Source organism: Eulemur rufifrons, chromosome 15, assembly GCF_041146395.1.
Source record: "Eulemur rufifrons isolate Redbay chromosome 15, OSU_ERuf_1, whole genome shotgun sequence".
Classification (NCBI taxonomy): Eukaryota; Metazoa; Chordata; class Mammalia; order Primates; family Lemuridae; genus Eulemur; species Eulemur rufifrons.
Window position 1 is genome coordinate 102,231,308 of NC_090997.1, and position 22,003 is coordinate 102,253,310.

The following is a 22,003-nucleotide window of genomic DNA, read 5'->3' on the forward strand; positions in this document are numbered from 1 at the left end:
GTTCGAGACCAGCCTGAGCAAGAGTGAGACCCCGTCTCTACCAAAAATAGAAAGAAATTATATGGACAACTAAAATATATATATACAAAAAATTAGCCGGGCATGGTGGCGCATGCCTGTAGTCCCAGCTACTAGGGAGGCTGAGGCAGTAGGATCGCTTAAGCCCAGGAGTTTGAGGTTGCTGTGAGCTAGGCTGACGCCACGGCACTCACTCTAGCCCGGGCAACAGAGCGAGACTCTGTCTCAAAAAAAAAAAAAAAAAAAAAAAAAAATGATAATTTGTACTGAGCCAATTTAGATCTCAAACTCTAGAGATATTATAGGTCTCAGTATAGAGCTCCTTTTGGGAGAAACTTTGTATGTCTTTCAAAAGAGTACTCAGTAGTTCGTATTGTAATTTTCTTTATAGGTTCGACTGAGTGAGGCAGACTTCAAAGTTATGGGACGAGATGAGTTACTTCTAAGGTAAAATGTTCTTTTATCCAAAATACAAGTCTGTAAAACATTATATTGTGACTTTATACTGTAATGTTTGTCTTTATGCCAAATATTGTTTTGTTTTTAATGTTAATACATCTTCAAATCACTTAATGTACTTTTTGAACGTACTTCTTATAGCTTATTTCTTTATTATGTAAACACTGAGGAAAACAGCACCTTAAAGAGCTATAGCACTAGCCTGGGTAGCTTCTAGGGTAACAAGTAATCTGAATTTTTTTTTTCTTATGCAGGCAAAATGTTCAAAATTGCTACTTGGGAAGCATTTGTACTTATTGTATAACTTGCTATAGGGAAAGACCTTGCTCTCAGGAAGCTTTCAGTTTAACAAATATGCAGACTTATTTTGTATAGTTTTTCCTTTTTGTGTTTAACATTTGAAAAGAATTCTAATCCTAAAAGATGTACTTCCAGTTATGGAAAAAAAACATTATTTACCAATGAACTGAAGTTACTCTTTGAGAGAGTGACCTTGGCCAGCTCATTGAATTTAATTTCCTTCATTTCTCATCTGTAAGTTGAAGGAATTGGGTTAAATTATTTTTAAAGGTTACTTCCAATTCTTAATATCTATGATTACCTTGTAAATGTCTTACAAAAGCAGATTGTCAAGTATAGCATAATATTCTTTTTTTAAATGTATAAGAAATCAGAAAATGGGATGTGTTGTGTTTTATAATTCAAATAATGCTTTTTCTTTCTTTTATTAGTACGGTTATTAAATTTCTTACATGATAACTTTTAGATAAAAATAGAATATTTTTCAGGGCAGCCATTGGAAGGTCATTGAACTCTGCTTTCTCTAGAAATTTCGAGGAATTTTTATTTGAAGAATTAGGCAAAGTTAATAGGCTGAAAATGGGAGACAGGTGTTTTATAAGGTAACGAGGCACAGATGACATGTTTCATTGTTTCCTGGAGTGATAATTTCCCACCTTCACTTGCACTTAGCTGTTCTATTGTGGACATGCTCTTTATCTTCCTTTGCCGTAATCTCATGCATAGGACAGTTTCCCATTAACATATTTTATCTCCCTGCACATAAAATTTAAATCTTCAGTATTCTAGAACACTCTTATCCTCTCTTGCTTGTGATATACTACCATTCACATGTTGTTGTGTTTTGGTTTTGTATCTCTGATACGGTACACTCCTTGCCTTTTATCCCTCCTTAAATAATTCTTATTAGTCTCTGCAGTCTTTTTCTTTATTTAACTGCAGGAGGAAAACAATCAGTAATATATATATTTATTTATTTATTATTGTTTTGAGACAGAGTCTCGCTCTGTTGCCCCATGTGGAGTACAGTGGCATCATTCATTGTAAGTCACCTGCAACCTCAAACTCCTAGGCTCAAACAATTCTCCCGCCTCAGCCTCCTGAGTAGCTGGGACTACAGGTGCGCGCCACCATGCCCAGCTAATTTTTCTGTTTTTTGTAGAGAAGGGGTCTCGCTCTTCTTAAGCCTTTAACTCTTGAGCTCAAGTTACCTTTGAGGTTTCTAAGTTGTGTGCAGTTTTAAAGTCAGTTTAACTTACTTTCTGTTCTTCTAAAATAAATAGTTCTTATATAGCCTCCTTAGAAAACCTTTATTTATTCATCCCTAAAGATTTGATGTAGCCTAAGTTGTAGGGGCTATAGAAACAAGCATGGTCTTGGTGAAGGTAGATCAGCTTGGTGTTAGGAAATATTTTTTTGTTCATTGTGTTGTAATATTAATCTCGTAGCAAACCTGTTTTTAAGATTATAAAATGGTTTTCTAGTAAAAGTAAATTTTAATTAGCTGCAACTAAAGAGCAGTTTGAAAACATGACTCTTACGTAAACAGGATAGCAGACATTCAGGGCAGGGTACTCTCCATTACAGGTTGTTTAAACCTAAGACTGGGAAAATCAGCCTGGAATGGTGGCTCCTGTCTATATGTAATACCAGCATTTTGGGAGACTGAGGTGGGAGGATCCCTTGAGAGTGGGAGTTGAAGGTTACAGTAAACTGATTGCGCTACTGCACTCCAGCCTAGGTGACAGACGAGACAGCGTCTCTTAAAAAAAAAAATGGGAAAATCTTTATTGTCGATTGCCAAGAGTAGCTAGTAGTATATATACTTGAAAGTAGAGGAGTATAACGAGGAAGAAAAGTCCCCTTGTATTCTCATAGAATATGGCATTTATGCAAGTTGTTTCTGCAAATTGGATTCTATTTTAATTTAAAATAGTGTTAAAAATGTTAAACTCTCCCTCCCTTTTTTTAATAGGCAAAAATTAATGTTTGAGTCACATGGTATTTTACAAAAGAACCAAGATAAAGAATGTTCAGTCCCATATAATTAGGCACATTTTTATATGCCTTTTGTTTTGGGTGGACTGCATATTTGAAAGTAGTAGGAGGGTTTTGATTCAGCTTCTGTAATCCAGGCATTGGTCCTGGCATCAGTGATACCAGAATGAATCTCACCCAGAGGAGCATGCTTGGCATGTTCTCAGCAGAGAATACTTTTCTCTTTATATCTCCTTTTACCTGTTTCCTATAAAATGAGAAAGAATAATGAAGGGACAAATTTATTGTTGGTTAAACTAGGTTTATAATTATCTCAAAATTAAAAATCAGAAGAATTCTCATTAAATGTATAAGTTTATGGATATGATTTTCTAGTCTGTTTAATAAAAGCAATTTCAATGTAACTAATGTAGGGATTTATTTTTGTACTAGATGGAAACAATATGATGCATATGTACAAGCTTTGGAGGGCAAGTACACAGATCTTAACTGTAAGTATGAATTTTAGCTTTCTTAAAGACTATGAATAGTCTCCTTTTAGATTGTTGTTACAAACATGGAATAATTGGTTTTATCAAAGCAAATGCTTAAACTCAAGCATTTTATTTATAAGAATTATGTCTAGGTCCTGCGTTGGGTGCTGGAAATTATAAGAATGAATGAGACAATCTCTCTTGAGGAGTTCGCAGTCAGTGAAGAAGACAGACATAATAATCACATGATTTTAGCAAAATTATGTGTAAGGTTCTGAGAGAGTATAAATAGGATAACTTACAAGAACTTGAAACTCTTATTGATCTGTCCCCAACCCCTTCTACATAGGAATTTGAATTGAAGCATGAGTTACTAGTCTAAAAGGGAGATACATAGCAGCAACCAGTAATAGATACAGAGCTTAAATTATAACATTAGGACATAGCTATATATTTACAGATCTTTTCAAATCTGCTCAAAATAATATCAACAAAGTTTATAATTTTAAACCATTTTAGTCTGTCACCTTTTATGGAGTTTGAATAACATACTATTTGTGAGTATAAAAACCATATGTATATTGTTTTCCAAGTTCACAAAGCTTAATGCCATGAAGTTTTAATAATTACATGATGTTATAATCTGTAGAAGTTATGAACATTATGAATGCTTAAAATACTGATTGTCCATGCAGTTATTGGTGTTTTTATATTGAATAGGTTAAAAAAATATTAATTGGGATTTTGTGAATACTATATAATATAAACAAATTTAGATAATGCAGTTTCCTGTGTTCTGTTGGGAACAGATGAGACTATAAAAATATAATTCAGCCTGGTATTGGATAGTAATATTTTGGCATTTTTTTTTTTTTTTCTTTTAAACATCAGCTAATGATGTAACTGGCTTAAGGGAGTCTGAAGAAAAACTAAAGCAACAACAGCAGGAGTCTGCACGCAGGGAAAACATCCTTGTAATGCGACTAGCAACCAAGGAACAAGAAATGCAAGAGTGTACTGTAAGTATTTCAAGTTGTAAAAGTCTTTAATTGAAGAATTGGTTTTTAATCCACATTATTACATGTTAATTTTAAATGATGCTAAATACAAGAGTATATTTTGTTAAGGTGCATATTCTTTGGGCTGCAGATACACTTACTAGATGTAAAATTGTGGTAGATAGCATCCATCATTTAGATAATAAACTTTTTTGTGGCCAAGAAGGCAGAAGTTTTAAGTTATTCTCTGAAATTTCCATGCTTTCTGAGAATTAGTATGTTAATTCCAGATATTTTTCAGATATCTGGATGTGTGAGGGTATAATCAATAAAAGGGCATTTGCTCCTTATAGCTTTACTTCCACTGGCTAGGCAGACCATCTGATTAGTTTACAGTCTGTTCTCTTGATCCTTCTGTATGTAGAACTATGTTTCTACAGTATATACAGCAACTTCTGTAGTATGTCTTTTTTAATTGTTAAAACTTTCATTCATATCATTTACCATGTCTACATAGATCTGAAATCTAGTGACATATTTGATCATCTAGCTCTGATAATTTAGACTGAATCTTATGCTGTCTTTGACAGTCTTAGTTATTTCTTTTATGTATATATAAATATACAAAAAAATTAGAGGCAGCTCTATCCTTGTTTCTAATTTTAAAATCTGAATGTTTCTTCAACTTCTTTGTATACTCTCCATTCATTTGGTACATATTTATTAAAATCTTCTAATGTATAAGCCACTATTCCGGTCACTGGAAATACTAAAAATATAAGGGCACAGTCCTATTCCTGTTGTTTCTCTCACCAGTACAATGTTCCTTAGGGCTCAGTCACACTTCCTGTGCAGAGATTGTTTGCAGTTCCACCAAAGTCCCTATTCTGTCTTCTTTCACTTTTTATAAAATGACTTCTTCACGTGTTACTTTGCTAAAGAAATGAGTAACTTTTATCTTTTCTCTACTTTCTCTCCTTCTGTTTCTGCCAGTTTCAATTTTCACTTTTATGCAAAGAATGAATCTTACTACAGAGTACTAACACCTGAGAGATAGAGTGTGAATAGCTAGTGCTGATGGTATTATCTCATAAGACCAGAGTGTCTTAAATTCTTTCTCTCTTTCTGATTTTTCCTCTTGACATTGTAGTTCAGGTACTACTTAACACTTTCCTAGACAGTATGTGCTATTGATGTACCTCTGATTCTCCACCTGTCCTGTGTATACTGGCAGTTTTGATCTTATCATGCCTGGTCAAAGCCTTTGATGCCTCATCACTTTTTTGTCTTCTCAACCTGGATTTTAAGGTTCTGTCAGCTAGAACCTAACCTTTTCCGGCCATATTTTTTTTTTATAGCTTTCTTCTGCACAGGGCAGCTGAACAACTTCCTGTTCTTTCAGTTATAATACTGAGTAAGGTTTTGTGGACAGGGCCACAGGAGCAAAACCACAAGGAAAGGGCAAGATTTTATGTGGTACATGAGGATGAAGTTTTAGATGAGTGAAAAGAGGTAAGGTCAGGGCCAGGGATCTTGGATATTATTTTAAGTGAGAGGGAACCCCTGAAGAATTTTTAAGCAAGAGATTTATAAGGTCGGCCAGATTTGCATTTTAGGTAGATCACTCTGGTTTGATTATGGAAGGTGGATTTGAGAAGAATAGGACTTACAGCAAGAAAATCAGTTGGGAGGCTCCTAAAATAGTCCAGATGAGATAATAAAGCCAGTAGTGGCAGGGAGCAGGAGGATGGGATGGGTATTTTGGAGGCATAGTCGGTAGACTTGATGAGTTGGATGTTGTTGGGGAAGTAATGAAGAAATTTAGGGAGGAATCACAGATGGCTCTCAGGTTTGTCTTTTGTGTGACTAACAGTTGAGTGATAATGCTGTTAGGATAGATCAAATTTAAAAAGAAGAGCAGAGTGTAGTCTTAGGAAAACTGAGGAGATGCAACATCCCCACCCCCTCAAAAGGTAAATAAAGTGATTAATAGTGTCAAAGACAAGCATCGGGTTCAGTAAAATAGGAATTTTAAATTGTTCATTGGATTTGGCAGTTAGGAAGGCTGTTGGCCATGTTAGTGAAACCTCTTTCAGTTGTGAGTGGGGGCAGAAGAAAGATTGTAATAATTTGAGTGGGAGGAAATGTATCAAATGTAGATGTGGCTAAGATTATTTCTTTAATGAGGTTAGGTTGAAACTGGGAGGTATTGGGTGATAATTAGGCAAGATTGGGAGAGCTTTTTTTTAAACGATAAGACAGTTTGGAAAATGTATAGGCTCTAGAGGAACTGTCAAATGGAAGTTCAGAGATACATTAATAGAATTTAAAGGGTAGAAAGGATGGGAGTAAGATACCAGAGGAGGCAGGAGGGGAAAGATTAAAGAAATAGCTGGAGGGGTTAACCTTGAGGATAAGAGGTTCCTTATCCTCTTGAAAATGGAAGAAAAGTGGTAAGGCTTCTATTGGATATCTGCCTTTTAAAACAGAGCTGCTTTGACCCTCAGTGTTTCAGATTAAGCTAAGCATAGAAAAAAATGCATCCTCAGGAATATGTATATATTCTTTCTTTTCTTTTTCCTTCCTTCCTTTTTTCTCTTTCTTTTCTTCTTTCTTCCTCCTTTTCCTTCCCTCTTGGTCTCACTCTTGCTTTGTTGCCTGGGCTAGAGCGCAGTGGCGTGATCATAGCTCACTGCAACCTCAGACTCCTGGGGTCAAGCAACCCTCTCATCTCAGCCTCCCAGAATGCTAGGATTACAGATGTGAGCCACCGTACCCAGCCTGTGTTCTTTCTTGATACATTTTGTGTTTGCCCAGCATACTAGCTCATCTCTTTGCTCTTTTAATTGTGTAGTTCTTTATTTCTTTGTCAACATGTGGTCTTTGCTAAGTTCATCAGTAGTCCATTTATTTGGTTAAGTTTGAGCATAAGACATAAGTTAGCCAAAGAAATATTTATTGTTGGCCTTTTATTTTATTTATTTATTTATTTATTTGAGACAGAGTCTTTCTCTGTTGCCCAGGCTAGAGAGCCGTGGCATCAGCCTAGCTCATAGCAGTCTCAAACTCATGGGCTCAAGCGATCCTCCTCCTGCCTCCTGAGTAGCTAGGACTACAGGTGTTTGCCACCATACCGGTCTAATTTTTTGTTTCTACTTTTAGTTGCCTGGCTAAATTTTTCTATTTTTTTTTTTTTTTTTTTTTTTGTTGAGACAGAGTCTCACTTTGTTGCCCAGGCTAGAGTGAGTGCCGTGGCGTCAGCTTAGCTCACAGCAACCTCAGACTCCTCGGCTTAAGCGATCCTACTGCCTCAGCCTCCCGAGTAGCTGGGACTACAGGCATGCGCCACTATGCCCGGCTAATTTTTTCTATATAGATTTTTAGTTGTCCATATAATGTCTTTCTATTTTTAGTAGAGACGGGGTCTCGCTCAGGCTGGTCTCGAACTCCTGACCTTGAGCGATCCACCCGCCTCGGCCTCCCAGAGTGCTAGGATTACAGGCGTGAGCCACCGCGTCCGGCCCTAAATTTTTCTATTTTTAGTAGAGATGAGGTCTTTTGCTCAGGCTGGTCTCGAACGCCTGACCTCAAGTGATCCTCCCACCTTGGCCTCCCAGACTGCTAGGATTACAGGCGTGAGCCACTGTGCCCAGCCATTGTTCGCTTTTTATAATGCTAGATTAACTATTTTGTTTATAAATCTGTCATTTGTTTCTCTCCTCAGTGGTATTCCCATTTTTCATTTAGTCTTGCCAGTCCACTCAAAATAGCTTTTGGAATAAAACTGACTTTTCAAACACTGTACCCAGTATTCTCTTCCCTAGCACATGGAATTTATTCTAGTCAAATTTGTCTCTCTTTTTGTAACTGAAAGTATTGACTGTTAGGACTTTGTAAACCTAAATAGTAACTGAATCCCAGTCAGTGTTGTAAGACTGTGTTTTAATTAGTGATACCAGCACATGGCGTGCACTATAAAGACATACTTTATTCTTTCTGTGTTAAACTGTCTCAGCAGCTGGCCTTACATTGAATAAGCAGTTGTACTTTTTTGTTTAAAATGAATTAAACAAAAGATTATTAAAAATTTTTGTAAATTAAATAAAGATTTGTCTGCTCAGTATTCCCAGTCCACTTAGTGTATTTGTGACTTTTACTAAATTTGTAGTAAGAAATTTTAAATTTGATCCTGTTTAAGCCTGAACATAGAATGAAATCTTGAACCAGATCTGTTTTGGGTATGAAGAAAATGATGATGTTAATGCTAATAACTGTATTTCATATTTTAGAAATGTATTTTTAGTGTGCTAGTAAATAGTACAACTGAAGTCGAAATTGAAGGTTTCATATGTAAGTAGAGGGGTTCTGGTATGGTGGAAAAAGCTCTAGACTGGGAGTTAGGCCTGAGAACTAGAATTCTAGTTCAGCTATGCCACTGAACTAACTATATCCTTTAACAATTGGCTTATTTTATCTCTAAAAAATTAAGTAGTTTAGACTAGGTCAGTTACTTCTAGCTTTACAATTCTGCAATTCAAATCTGCTCACAAGGGGAAAAAACGAATCTGCTTTATTTTGGCTTAAGGTTCTATTGAGTTTTGCTTTTATAAAGCTGTAATGCCAACTTATGTAGGTATAAATACTGTCCATTTTTTAGTTTAGAAGTACAAATGTGTGTTTTAAATTATAATCTTGTACCTTGCATATTTTTAGGGGACTTTTACATAGAATAATTTCTATGGGCAAAAAAATTAGAAAAAGTAAACCATAAGAGACTCCAGTAACTCTTAAGTAATTAATATCTTAAACTTTGCTTTTTTTCCTGTGGGTTATTAGCATATTTAGTTTTTTTGTTTTTTCATTTTTTAGTTTGAACATTGACTTTTGTTTGTACTGTTTCAGTTACAAAGTAAGATACAGTCTCTTTATTTAAAGGCCACAAATAATGGAGACACACTCAAATGGCCTTAATTCATTCCTACATGAATAGCCTTAAGTAAAAAGTTTTAATTTGTACTTTCTCTAGAGAATTTTAAGATCAAAGGGGGGAAGGTGTTTAATAAATGAGTTGGTAAATCAAGTGAATGAAAGGGAGTTTACCCCACCTTATGTATGTTTTCTTTGATTTGTTAGTAATTATTTGCTTTGCTTTGCACAGACTCAAATCCAGTACCTCAAGCAAGTCCAGCAGCCGAGCGTTGCCCAACTGAGATCAACAATGGTGGACCCAGCGATCAACTTGTTTTTCCTAAAAATGAAAGGTGAACTGGAACAGACTAAAGACAAACTGGAACAAGCCCAAAATGAACTGAGTGCCTGGAAGTTTACGCCTGATAGGTAAACAAATCATACTCCCCAGTCAAGACTTCCCTGACAGTCCCACTACGAGAAAGCTGTGGTGGGACAGCCAAGTACTCGTTTCCACACCAAGACTCAGACTTTTTGAGCCAAAAAAAAAAGCCACATTCTTATACTGTCCAGCTTGTAATGGTTAATGTAAAACTTACCAGATGAACCTTGTGTTTCAGCTTTTTTCTCTTCCCCTTCCCCTTGCTTCAGAGGTCTGATGCCGTCGGACTATTCCGAAGAAGTGGCCACGTCCGAAAAATTCCCCTTCTAGAACATGTAGACACTTGAGAAATTGTTTCTGTTTGAAGAAAATAGAGGGAGAAACAGAAGTCTTAAGTCTGTGGCACAGTGTGTCTTCAGACAATTTGGAGGAATGAAAACCTAGAGATTTTAAGTCATGAATTGAACATGTAAAATTCCAGTAAAATGTAAAAATGGAATATGCATCGCTCTTAACCTTGAGCATAGTGACTTAGAGACACTGTATATCAGTTTTGCCAATAAGACTGTGGACTTTATGATTGTTGTTGAACTTCTGGGTCAAAACTCAAATGAGGTGAATTTTGCCTTTAAAGGGATTATTTACTAAGAACCAACTTTTAATAGTATGAGAGAATCAAATAATAGATGTCAGTACAAGTAGTACATATATTTAACCATTTAGTTTGGGGCTCCATATTACTTGATTGAGCCTTACGTCACTGTGGTTTTAATCAATGGTTTGTTCTTTGAATGGTTGCAAAAACTGTAGATAATCTTACTGAGGACTGTACAAACATGAAGGTGTGGTATCAAACTTCAGGTTTAAACTGTTTGAAGCATTATAAACATTCATTTCACAATTAGATTGTATAAGGGTATTGGCTGTGATGAGACTCACTGCGTATTTTTTTCAGTAGCAAACTTTATGAAATACCCATTCCATTCAACAGGCACATGTTAAAAGAGCATTGTCGTTGGTGTTAATGGGGGAATGTGTTCCTTCATTGTATTTGGGCCTTTTGTATTGCACTCTTGATATTAAATTAAATGTGCCTTGAAATAGTTGTTTTTTTTTTTTTTTAAGTTCAAGGAATATATGATGATTTTGTTGTATTCTTAACATTTTAATTTGGGGGGGGCTGTGGAGAGCAGATTGATTTTGGAAATATTGTTGCTGTGCTCTTCAAAGTGAAGGAAAAGGCGCTATGTCTCATTTTTGAAAGACCTACTTTATTCCAGCTGATATCATAAAAGACAAGGAGACTTGACACTTGTTACTTTTTGACACTTTGTCCCAGGATATTGCAGTAGAAATTAATGTGGGACAGCTTCACAGGGTGCCTGCCAGAAGATAATGTGTTGGAACTGTGGGCTGGCCTAAGTGAGACATTTTGTGAATTGAAAAAAGGTATAGTGATCAATTCTGGCAGATTCATTTGATCATTTAGATAAAAGGCATTATTTTCTTCATGCTTCCATCCAATCCTGGAGGTGAATTTTTTTCGTCAGATCATTCTATAAGTCACCAGTTCAAATTTTCGCTTGGTGATAATGGAGTCTAAGATGAGTGGAAGATAAATGTTCCAGCTTGTCCCATCGTTTAAGTGCAGTTTTAACAAGGGTGACTTAAGTTCTCTCTTAATCATTCAAATCAATTGTAAGTATCTTGTATGTTTGTGCTTTAGGGAACTGATTGTGGGGCAGAGGGTGGGTTGAAGAAGTGGTTTGTGTGATTTTTCAGCAAGAAATCTGCTTTAAAATTCTCACTATTTTGTGGGGGTTGCAGGGTAAGTAACCAAATCTGTTTGAAATTAGCTTATTGTGCCTGCAATTAAGGCTTTTGTATATATTTTATGCCATTTACAATCATAGTAGAAATAGCCTAAGTATATTTTTAGTAAGTCAAGCAGTAATTCATAAAATGTATTATTAATATGTACACAGATTTAGCCAGCATCTTTCTTTGCTACTTAGGTAACAGTCATTTTGAAGTCTCTGGTTATTTTTCTTGTCATTGTTAAAATTTTATCTTTTAATTAATAAGATAATACAGGTTTGTGTATAAAATTGAAATACTGGAGAGAAAAGTGGAGATGAAAAGGGTCACTTCTGGATGTGACCTTGACTTTCCCCATTCTATAGGAGCAGTAACCACTGTTAAAATTTCTTGGGTATCATCAAGATAATTTCTATGCGCATATACAGTCATTTTATGTATATAAAATGTTTTAAACAAATGTGATCATGCCATAAAAATAGATGATTTGCAGCTTGTTTTTTTTGTTTTTTCACTTACCTCGGGCATTTTTCCATTTTTTTTAGTACATGTAGGCTACATTTTTAATGGTTACATAGTATTTCCACTATATTTATGAATCACAATTTAATCATCTATAAATGGACTTTTGTTCTGTAAAATTAGGCTGTAAGCCAGAATATGTCAAGTTCTATAAACATATCATTAATTTGAAGCAATGCTCTTAGTCAATCCCCTGTTCGGAATATTTCAAATAGAATGGATCTTGTTTTGTTCTGTGTGGGTGTGGGTGGGTGTTTTCACTTTCCTATTTTTCTCTGTTTTAACTTTGAGGAAGAAAGATTCCTTGTATTATCATGTCCACTTCAGTTAAAATATTTCATTCATGAGACTGTGCATACATTTTAGAGTGTTTAGAGGGGTATCTTTCAGTATTCTGGCAGTTTCCAGTTTGCATTTAATCATTTGAGTAATTGTCTGTACGTCTCTCCAAAATAGCCTGGCTCCTTTCCCCTTGATTTCTAAAAGCATTGTATGATCATTCCTTTTTATAAATCTTTCCTTGAAGTATTTCCTATTATGTTTGCTTTATGGGTTATTTGGTTTTAGGAATGGGTTAGAGTTTTTGTTTGTAATTTTAAAAAATTATTCCAAAAACAGTTATTTATAATTTTCATTTTTTGTGATGTGATGCGCACAACACAAATTTTACATAGTTAATAAAATAACAAAGTTACAGAATGTTTAAAATGGTGGTTTTGTTGAGATTTACTTTTTTCTTTTCTTTTTTTTTTTTTCTTTTTTTAGAGACAGAGCCTCGCTCTGTTGCCCGGGCTAGAGCGCTATGGCGTCAGCTTAGCTCACAGCAACCTCAAACTCCTGGGCTCAAGCTATCCTCCTGCCTCAGCCTCCCAAGTAGCTGGGACTACAGGCATGCGCCACCATGCCCGGCTAATTTTTTCTATATATATTTTTAGCTGTCCATATGATTTCTTTCTATTTTTAGTAGAGGTGGGGTCTCGCTCTTGCTCAGAGCTGGTCTCGAACTCCTGAGCTCATACAGTCTGCCCACCTCGGCCCCCCAGAGTGCTAGGATTACAGGTGTGAGCCACCGGGCCTGGCCGAGATTTACTTTAGCAATTGCTAGTTTTAAATATGATAGGATTATTTTAGCGCAGACATTTATTAAAAAGTATGACATGTTAAAATGAAACCTTTTTGCTTGAGAATTTGCGGCATTTTTATATGGGGTTAAGTCAGGTCACAAATTAATGCATTTTACAGTTGTCTTTTTTCTAATCTTTAATTCATATAAAAGAATTTTCAGGTAGTTGGAAACACTGGTATTATATACTTTGCAAGAAAACAAAGTTGTGGGAACATAGTAAGGTGGAAGGGATTCCACTGTTTTTGACAATCATGCCTGTCCCTTATTTCCTCATTGTTTGATGTCTAAGTGTGTGTTCACTGGAGGCTAAAGCCTGAGAGTGGTAATGAGAAATGGTGGGGTGGGGAGGTATGTGGAGCTAAGGTAGCAATGAACAAGAACACCAGCTAATAAAGTTGTCACATAAAAGAATAAAACCCTAACCTCCTGTTAGCTCATGGCTTTCACTTTGGGCACCTTTGAACACTAGTAACCCAGGTTTTACTGTTCTACAGATTTCTGTAAGGGGAAACTCAATTACAAACTTATTTTGAATTTTGAATTACGTTAGGTAAGAACACATGCTGTAGGTAAAAGAACCTTGCAACACTACAAAATGTTTCCATTTTAAAGTTCTAACACATACTGAGGTAATAGATCAGGCAAGTGAAAGCCCCACTAGAAGAAGGAGAGACCAGAATAAAAGTTTTTAACCAACAAGGTCATTCTGGACTTAACCCAATGACAAGAATTTCAAACTGTTTCTATCCAAGCCTCAAAGGTAATATAGCAATTATATACTGAAATCAGATCCCTTTAAAAGCTATGGTTTCTATTTTTATTGCCAAGGCTAAAGAAAAGCAATCAAGTTTTATTAAGAAACTTATTTGGCCTTTTGGTTAAATTTTTGCCATTGCTTTGTATGTGCACATATAGGTCCTATAATATGTTGCCCTAGCATTTGGAAACCAGTTTGTTGAAAGTATGCCACTCCTAATATGGCAGATATTTCCATGTTTGAATTCCTTGTGGTAGTAACCCCTGTTCTTATTTTTGTATCACAAGGATGATCTTTTGTAACATCAGTAATAGCCTAACTATGTATCAATATTAAATTAAAAAGAACTCACATCCCAGTTTGAAAGCTCAAAGTATATATATATAAAACATTAAAAAGTGAAATAAGGGGTTGATGAGTAGAGTCTTAAGGCTTCAAAAAAAATTAAACATCCCTCACTTAATGTAATAGATCCATTCTCAAGAGATATGGAAGATGGATACACTAAAGAACTGCCTATTAAAAATTTTTATTAAATGTTTTTTAGCAAGAATAAATATACTCATTCATTTATATTTCTAGGTACTGATTTTCATGTGTTAGATATTTTAGAGAAGCATACATTTGTGATTGATGTTACATGTAACTTTTTAAGAACTTTTCTGTTTGATAAATCGCTAAGTACCTTAGTGTTGTAATAATACTGGTATATCCAAGGTGTGTGTGAATTAACTGGCATGTTTGTTTCAAGTGATAATTTGTGATTCATACAGATTTCAGAATTGATTATTGATGTAATACAAATGAAAGTGTCCACTTGGGCACTTTTAGAGTTTATTTTTGCTGCTATATTGGCAAAATACTGAAATTCGGAAGATGGACGTGTTCCAGAAGAGAAGATGGTAATTATAGGGTGGCATCTGCTGTGACATAGTTATATTCTGTATGTGCTACATCTATCACTGTAATAATTGTAAGCAAAGAAGGTTATATAGAATTTTATCTTCATTTTATGATGGATGGCTCTTTCCTTTGCAGCCAAACAGGGAAAAAGTTAATGGCGAAGTGTCGAATGCTTATCCAGGAGAATCAAGAACTTGGAAGGCAGCTGTCCCAGGGACGTATTGCACAACTTGAAGCAGAGTTGGCTTTACAGAAGAAATATAGTGAGGAGCTTAAAAGCAGTCAGGATGGTAAGGGGTTTTTTTGAAAAGTTTACTCAACTTTGCACTGGCTTAAAAAAGCTGCCAGGCATGAAATTATAGGTTAGATTCTGTACATGCTAATCTCTGCCTATGATTATATAGAATTATGAATGAAACATTTCTAGTTGAGTCAGTAAACAAAGCCATCTTAGTGTGTTTTTCCACTCTCCTTGTTTATTGTGCAAATTTCTTAAGGTTTTTTTTTTTTTCTTTTGTAGTGGGGGGCTAGGGTTTGGTGAAATATAAAAAGAGGGTATTGTATTACTAAGATGTACAAATTTATATTCAGTGTTTGAACGAGGGACTATCTTTAACCATTTCTTGTAAGTGTAAATCTTGGAAACATTTGGCAATTTCCAAAGGTTTGAAAATAATATAATTGTGCCTGTTGATGTTCTATTTAGTGAATGAGAGATTTAATATTTAAATTTGCTAAAACAGATTGAGTGCAGTGCAGTGGCTCACACCTGTAATCCTGGCACTTTGGGAGGTAGAGGCTGGAGGATCACTTGAGCCCAGGAGTTGGAAACCAGCCTAAGTAACATAGTGAGATCCAGTCTCTACAAAACAATAAAAATTAGCTGGGTGTGGTGGCGTGTGTCTGTAGTTCTAGCCTACTTGGGACACTGAAGCAGGAGGATCCCTTAAACCCAGGAGTTTGAGATTGCAGTGAGCTGTGATGATGCCCCTGCACTCTTGTCTGGGTGACAGAGTGAGACTGTCTCAAAAAAAAAAAGATTTGTTAAGAAAAACAAAAATTGCCAGCCTCCATCCATTTTTGTGCAAGTATAGCTGCATCTGTGCTGTTTCTCCTCTTTGTGAGGAACATTAATAGTTAGGAAAATATCCAAACTCTGAAAATTTAAATGGAAAATTAGTAAGACTGATAGTTAATTGCAAAGATCAGTAACCAAGTAATTTCTTTAAAACTGCCTTTTCAAAGTGGTAATCCTTAGCTGTTACACTACTTGCAAACATGTAAATAGGAGATTTTATATAGCTGTGAAAGCCTTTTTTTTTTTTTTTTTTTTTACCTTTTTAGAACTTAGTGGACATATGTATTGTAACATCTTCAAGTATTAGTTATGTGACTTTGTCCTTGTATGTGGAATAGTCTTTGGTTAGAGGATAGGACTGGACTCTGGAGTGTTAGAGGACCACACTGTGTTTGTATGGTCCAGACCTGCTGTGGAGCTAAGACACTGGCTGGGAGCGTGAGGAATTAGGGGCTCGGCCATAATGAGCTCACAGGTAAACATGGGTCAGATTTGGAGGGCTGTAATCAGTTATGTGTAGCAAGATGGTTCGAATCAATTTTAACTTCATTGCTTTAGTAACAATCATCCCTTGGAGGTTGGTTCCAGGACCTCCCACAGATATTAAAATCCACAGATTACTCAAGTCTCTGATACAAAATGATGTAGTATTTGCACATCTTTTAACGTTTAAACCATCTCTAGGTTACTTATGATACATAATACAATGTAAATGCTATGTAAATCATTGTTATACCATATTGTGTAGGGAATGATGACAAGAAAAAAGTCTGTGCATGTTCAGTACAGATGCAGTTTTTTCCCAAATATTTTCAATCTGCTGTTGATTGAATTCATGGATCTAAGACCCACAGGTATGCATATCATGTTAAGCATCCAGCTTCCCCCAAAACAAACTCATTCTTGAATGGCCATTTTAAAATTCCAAGCAAAATTAAAAAATATATTGTGATTTGAGAATTGTATTTGTTTACTTAATAAGCCTTATTGAATGCCTTGCTTTGTGGCAGGCACTTAAATATTTTTCAATGTTATAAGAGATATTAAAGTAGGTTTGACTCTCCTTTGCACAGAACTGAATGACTTCATCATTCAACTCGACGAAGAAGTAGAGGGTATGCAGAGTACCATTCTAGTTCTTCAGCAACAATTGAAGGAGACACGCCAGCAGTTGGCTCAATATCAACAGCAGCAGTCTCAAGCCTCAGCCCCAAGTACCAGCAGGACTACATCTTCTGAACCTGTAGAACAGGCAGAGGCCACAAGTAAAGACTGCAGCCGTCTGGCAAACGGACCAAGTAATGGTAGCTCCTCCCGTCAGAGGACGTCTGGGTCTGGATTTCACAGGGAGGGGAACACAACTGAAGATGACTTTCCTTCTTCTCCAGGGAATGGCAATAAGGCCTCCAACAGCTCAGAGGAGAGAACTGGCAGAGGAGGTAGTAGTTACGTAAACCAACTCAGTGCGGGGTATGAAAGTGTAGACTCTCCCACGGGCAGTGAAAACTCTCTCACACACCACTCAAATGACACAGACTCCAATCATGACCCTCAAGAAGAGAAAGCAGTGAGTGGGAAAGGTAACCGAACTGTGGGTTCCCGCCACGTTCAGAATGGCTTGGACTCAAGTGTAAATGTACAGGGTTCAGTTTTGTAATATTTTTCCAGCAAATTTTTATACAGTGTCATTTAATTTGGGAGAGGATACTGTCTAGAAAATTAATGCATACTTTTGTCACAATTTGCCTTTTTGTTGGTGTGTGTTTTTGTTTTTGTTTGTTTGGTTGGTGTTTTTTTTTTTTTGTTTTTTTTGCTTCAATACCTCTGCCACTTTGGAAATTATAACAGTTAATTTTAATGTTGCTAAAAGGACATTTTGTGTAGGGTCAAGTTATTTTTATATGAGTTAATGTGAAGTTGTAAATGGAAATCTTTCCTTAAAGTATAACACAATGATGTCTGTATAAATCTATGTCTATCTAGAACCTGTGCTGTGTAAGGGCATTCTTACTCTGCTGTTACTATACTTATGCACCATTCAGACTTGTTAGAATAGATGTGGGTTTATGACTGCCAAGTTTGCCCAGTACAGTAGTTTTTTTATCACTAAAAGTTGGACTTGTTGATGGAGTCCTATAGTAGTTTCAGTGTTAGATACAGTTTTTTCCACCACACATCTGTGCATTTTCTCTTTAGGTGACTGAATGTTTAAGAAATTTGTGTGCATAGTTACTCAGTTTTTATGAACTGTTGTATCCTGTTAATGCATATTGCTCTGTGACTCCAGTATATCTTACCTGTACTGACCAAACCTAAATAAAGATTTTTATTGTAACTCCTTCATTAGTTTTTTTGGTTTGTTTATGGTGTGTGCTTAGCATTTGTCATTTATTTTCATTGAATTGTTGAATTTCTAGTCATCCTTCAACACACCACAAAAGTGAAACTTAAGTGCATGCACTGATTTTTATTATTCACCTAATTTTTAAATTTATTTTATGCCTTGCTTTGCAAAATGAAGTTGGAGTTTAGGACTGCACTTTAAATTTTTTTCCTGACTTAGAAAACTAATTGTTATAAAATATTTGAAATGCAGAAAAGTATAAAGAAAATGGTCACCTCAGTATTGGTTAGGTTTTAATTGAACAGCAGTTTGTTTTTTGTGACTTGGTTTCAGGTAGAGATCTATGTAGTCAGTTATGTTTGTTGTAAAACATTGGCCAGTACTACTGATTTTTACTAACATAGCTGCTAATATTATATCAGCACGCCTGTAGGGTGTTAGAATGTAGTAGGAATTTTTTTTTTTTTTTTTTGAGACAGAGTCTCGGTCTCACTCTGTCACCCAGTCTATAGTACAGTGTAGTGAGATCTTAGCTCACTACAATACCTTGAACTCCTGGGCTGAAGTGATGCTCCTGTCTTAGCCTCCTGAATAGGTGGAACTACAGATGCACACCAACTGCACCTGGCCAATTTTTAAATTTTTTTGTAAGACAGAGTCTTGCTATGTTACCCAGGCTGTCAAACTCTTGGGCTCAAGGGGTCCTCCCACACTGCTGGGATCATGGTGTGAGCCACTGTGCCTGGCCAGAGAAATGTTTTTAAGGTAGAAGACTTTAAAAGTTTGTTCCATGTTCTCTGTTAATTAAACATTAAGTATCAAGGTCTATAGTACTGAATGGCTTTTGAATCTATAGCTTTTCATATATGGTTGAGATGAAATGTCATTTTTGCTAAAAGCAAATAGTTTTAGACATAACTTGTAATGTAACCAAGGACCTCAGAATTGAAGTTATAATAATACTTGAAACTGAGGTACAAGGTATTTGAAAATAACTGTTCGCTTGTTTAGGTGACATACAAACTATATCTGGTCTTCAGTTGTGTGTTAAAAATAAATTTTTTGATTAACCTTTTGTACAGTGTGCTCAAGTGAGTAAAAAATCCTACACAATTTTAAATTTGCATATGATTAAACATTTGGATATGAACTAAGATAATAGTCCTTTGATTTATTAAATATTGTTTGGCTTTTGATTGTTACGTCCTTTCAGTTTGCCCAATTCGAACAAAAATGGAATTCTCTGTCCTGTTGGTGTTAATGTAATCATTGGTGTGCAATAGACTTCAACCAATGACATAAATTTATGACTAAATTTAATATAGACCTGTTAACGTGACATTACCAATTTTCATGTTTCTGTTGAATACACCTTGAGGAATAACTTAGGGAGCACTTAATGATTGTACCTAGTCATTATTTCCCCATTTCTGGGATTGGATGCTTTACTTGCTGTTGTGACTGGTAAGAGAGGTGATGGGTCATATTCAAGTTGGGAGAGTGGCTTCTGGAATTAATTGCTTTGAATTCTGGCATTACACTTATCTGTGACTCGTGCAAACCACTGAATCTCTCTGTGGCTTGTTTTTCCCTGTAAAGTGCTTATAACAGTGCTATCTTAGCTCGGGCTGGTGTTAAAAAACACAGACTTGGTGAGTTAAACACATCTCTAGTAGTTTGGAGCCCGGGAAGTCTGAGATCACAGTGCCCACTGATTTGGTTTCTGATGGGAGTCACACATAGAGCTCAGTAGATGTCAGTTTCCTTGGCCCCCTCAGCTGTATTTGATACAATGGACTACTCTAGATCCTTAGACACTTTTGCAAAACATAATGCAAAGCCATTCTTTCTGACAATTTTCTCTAACATGTTCGTTGTCTCGTGAATAGTTTTCCCCTGTACACAATCATTGCCTACTGCTCTTTGATGACACTGTCTTGGCAGTTAACTTATCCCCGTGGTTATCACAAATAGCCCTGGCTAATGTCATTACCTCTGCTCTGGACCCATCATAGAGTTTGCTCCTTGCCTCCATCTTATGGCAGATCCACTTTGGTGATTCACTGCTCCCCTCACAGAGACCAAAGAAGGAATTTGCTACATGTTAGGTTGGTGAATTCTGCCTTCTGGCTAAAACCAGGCCTGGACTCTTGCACCTGTTTATGAAACTTAACCAAGAATGGCTGCATGTCTCCTTCAGGATAGATTGGCTCTTTAGCACTGCTATAATGGTGGCCCCTCACAAGGACCTGGAGATTTTGGTGTCTACCTGCCCACTCACTCTGCTCACCAGCCCAGGTAGCATATGATTCTAGATCCAGATGTAATTTTAAAATATATATTCCTCTTCTTTCCTCCATTCATTATTCTTAGTCTCCATCTGGCCCATATGTAGCTTTGAGTAGATAATGAGTAGCTAAAATGAAGACTCCTCAGGAAACATACTGTGTGGCCTCTCAACAAAAGCAATTCCCTTCTTGAGATTTACTCAGCTTATTCTGGATAGATCCTCCGGGCAGGAAACAATTTAATATAGTCCTAGTCTCTAGAAGAATATATTATACTCATTCAAATGTGCTAGGCGTTGGCCATAAAGATATATTCATATTCATACATAATGCCTATGTGCTAGAAGCTGTGCATAAAGCAATATATATAACAAAGCTTATATAGTCTAGTAGAGATGCTGAGGAGGCACCAAATGCAGGAGATAGGAAGGCTTCCTGGAGGAAGTGACATCTAAGTGGATTTGGAGAGAGATTTCTGGCTTGGTTAACACAGGATAGTTACACTGCTCACTGATATTTTAAATAAAGAAAAAACAAAGGCTAGAAGAGTTTTGTCTCGATATGTTAAATTTGATGTGCTTATACGAAATTGGAATGGAGAGGACCAGTCTGCTTAGGAGACAACTAGTTTAGATGTGAGGATTTCAGAGTTGTCAGCATATAGGTGGTAAATGACTGGTATTACCTAGGGAGCCAGTGCAAAGTAGGAACCTTGGGGAATATATGAAGGGGCAGCAAGAGTAAGCCCCCAAAGAAGACTGAGGAATGGCCAAAGAGTAAGGGGAAAATGAGACAGAATAAAGATAAGCCAAGGGAAAAGTTCCTTGAACTTCTTGGACTCTGATATGTTTGGGGATAGGAAACATTCCAGATTACTGGAAAGAAGAGATTTACAGTGTGCTGCTGAGTTCTTAGCAGGGAGGATTGCTGACTCCATCACTATCCTAGACCCTAAGGATTTCTCCCGAAGGAAACAGTTACCCAATTTTTTTCCTTTTCTACTGCCCTAACTCTGGGGCCTACACTCTAGTCATCTTCTCTGGTTTATTTGACCCATCCACATATCTCTGCAAAGTTTTTTGGGTTTTTTGTTTGTTTTTTTGAGGCAGGGTTTCTGTTGCCCAAGCTAGAGTGCAGTGATGTCATCATAGCTCACTACAACCTCAAACTCCCAGGCTCAAGCGATCCTCCTGCATCAGTCTCCTGAGTAGCTGAGACTACAGGATCATGCCACCACACCTGGCTAATTTTTAAAAAAAATTTTTTGTAGAGATGGGGTCTTGCTGTGTTGTTCAGGCTGGTCTCAAACTCCTGGCCTCAAGCAATCTTCCTGCCTTGGCTTCCCAAAATGCTAGGATTACAGGTGTGAGCCACTGTGTCCGGCCTGCAAAGTCTTAATGTAGTTTCCCAGGCCTGATGATTTTTTCAATCTACTTAAAAATTCTTCAGGAGGCTTTTCTCTGGGCTTGTCAACAGTTTTCTGCTCCACAACCTTGTGACAAAGTTTTCTTGCTCCACTATGCAGTGTTTCCAACAAGTTGCATTGCTTGCCTAGAAACCCTTTCATTCCTAGCATATTAGTTTCTCTTTGATTTACAAAATACCTTCTAAAATTCTTAATTTCCTACCAG

At 36.4% G+C, this 22,003-nt stretch overlaps 1 protein-coding gene across 6 annotated transcripts in view; it reads left to right on the forward strand.

Moving 5' to 3' along the window:
• The window catches only part of WTAP (WT1 associated protein), a 28,573-nt gene extending 10,492 nt beyond the window's left edge, over positions 1-18,081 (forward strand). For 3 of the 6 annotated variants that reach the window (XM_069487997.1, XM_069487999.1, XM_069488000.1), the window contains exons 3-8: positions 410-465; positions 3,208-3,266; positions 4,140-4,267; positions 9,405-9,583; positions 14,798-14,952; positions 16,814-18,047. In XM_069487997.1, coding sequence (XP_069344098.1) covers positions 410-465; positions 3,208-3,266; positions 4,140-4,267; positions 9,405-9,583; positions 14,798-14,952; positions 16,814-17,397 — 1,161 coding nt within the window. In that variant the 3' untranslated portion in view covers positions 17,398-18,047. Of the gene's footprint in view, positions 1-409; positions 466-3,207; positions 3,267-4,139; positions 4,268-9,404; positions 9,584-9,805; positions 11,059-14,797; positions 14,953-16,813 lie in introns of those variants that run through there. The other 3 variants (XM_069488002.1, XM_069488001.1, XM_069487998.1) reach the window with 2 other exon arrangements.
• The last annotated feature ends 3,922 nt before the right edge of the window (positions 18,082-22,003 follow it).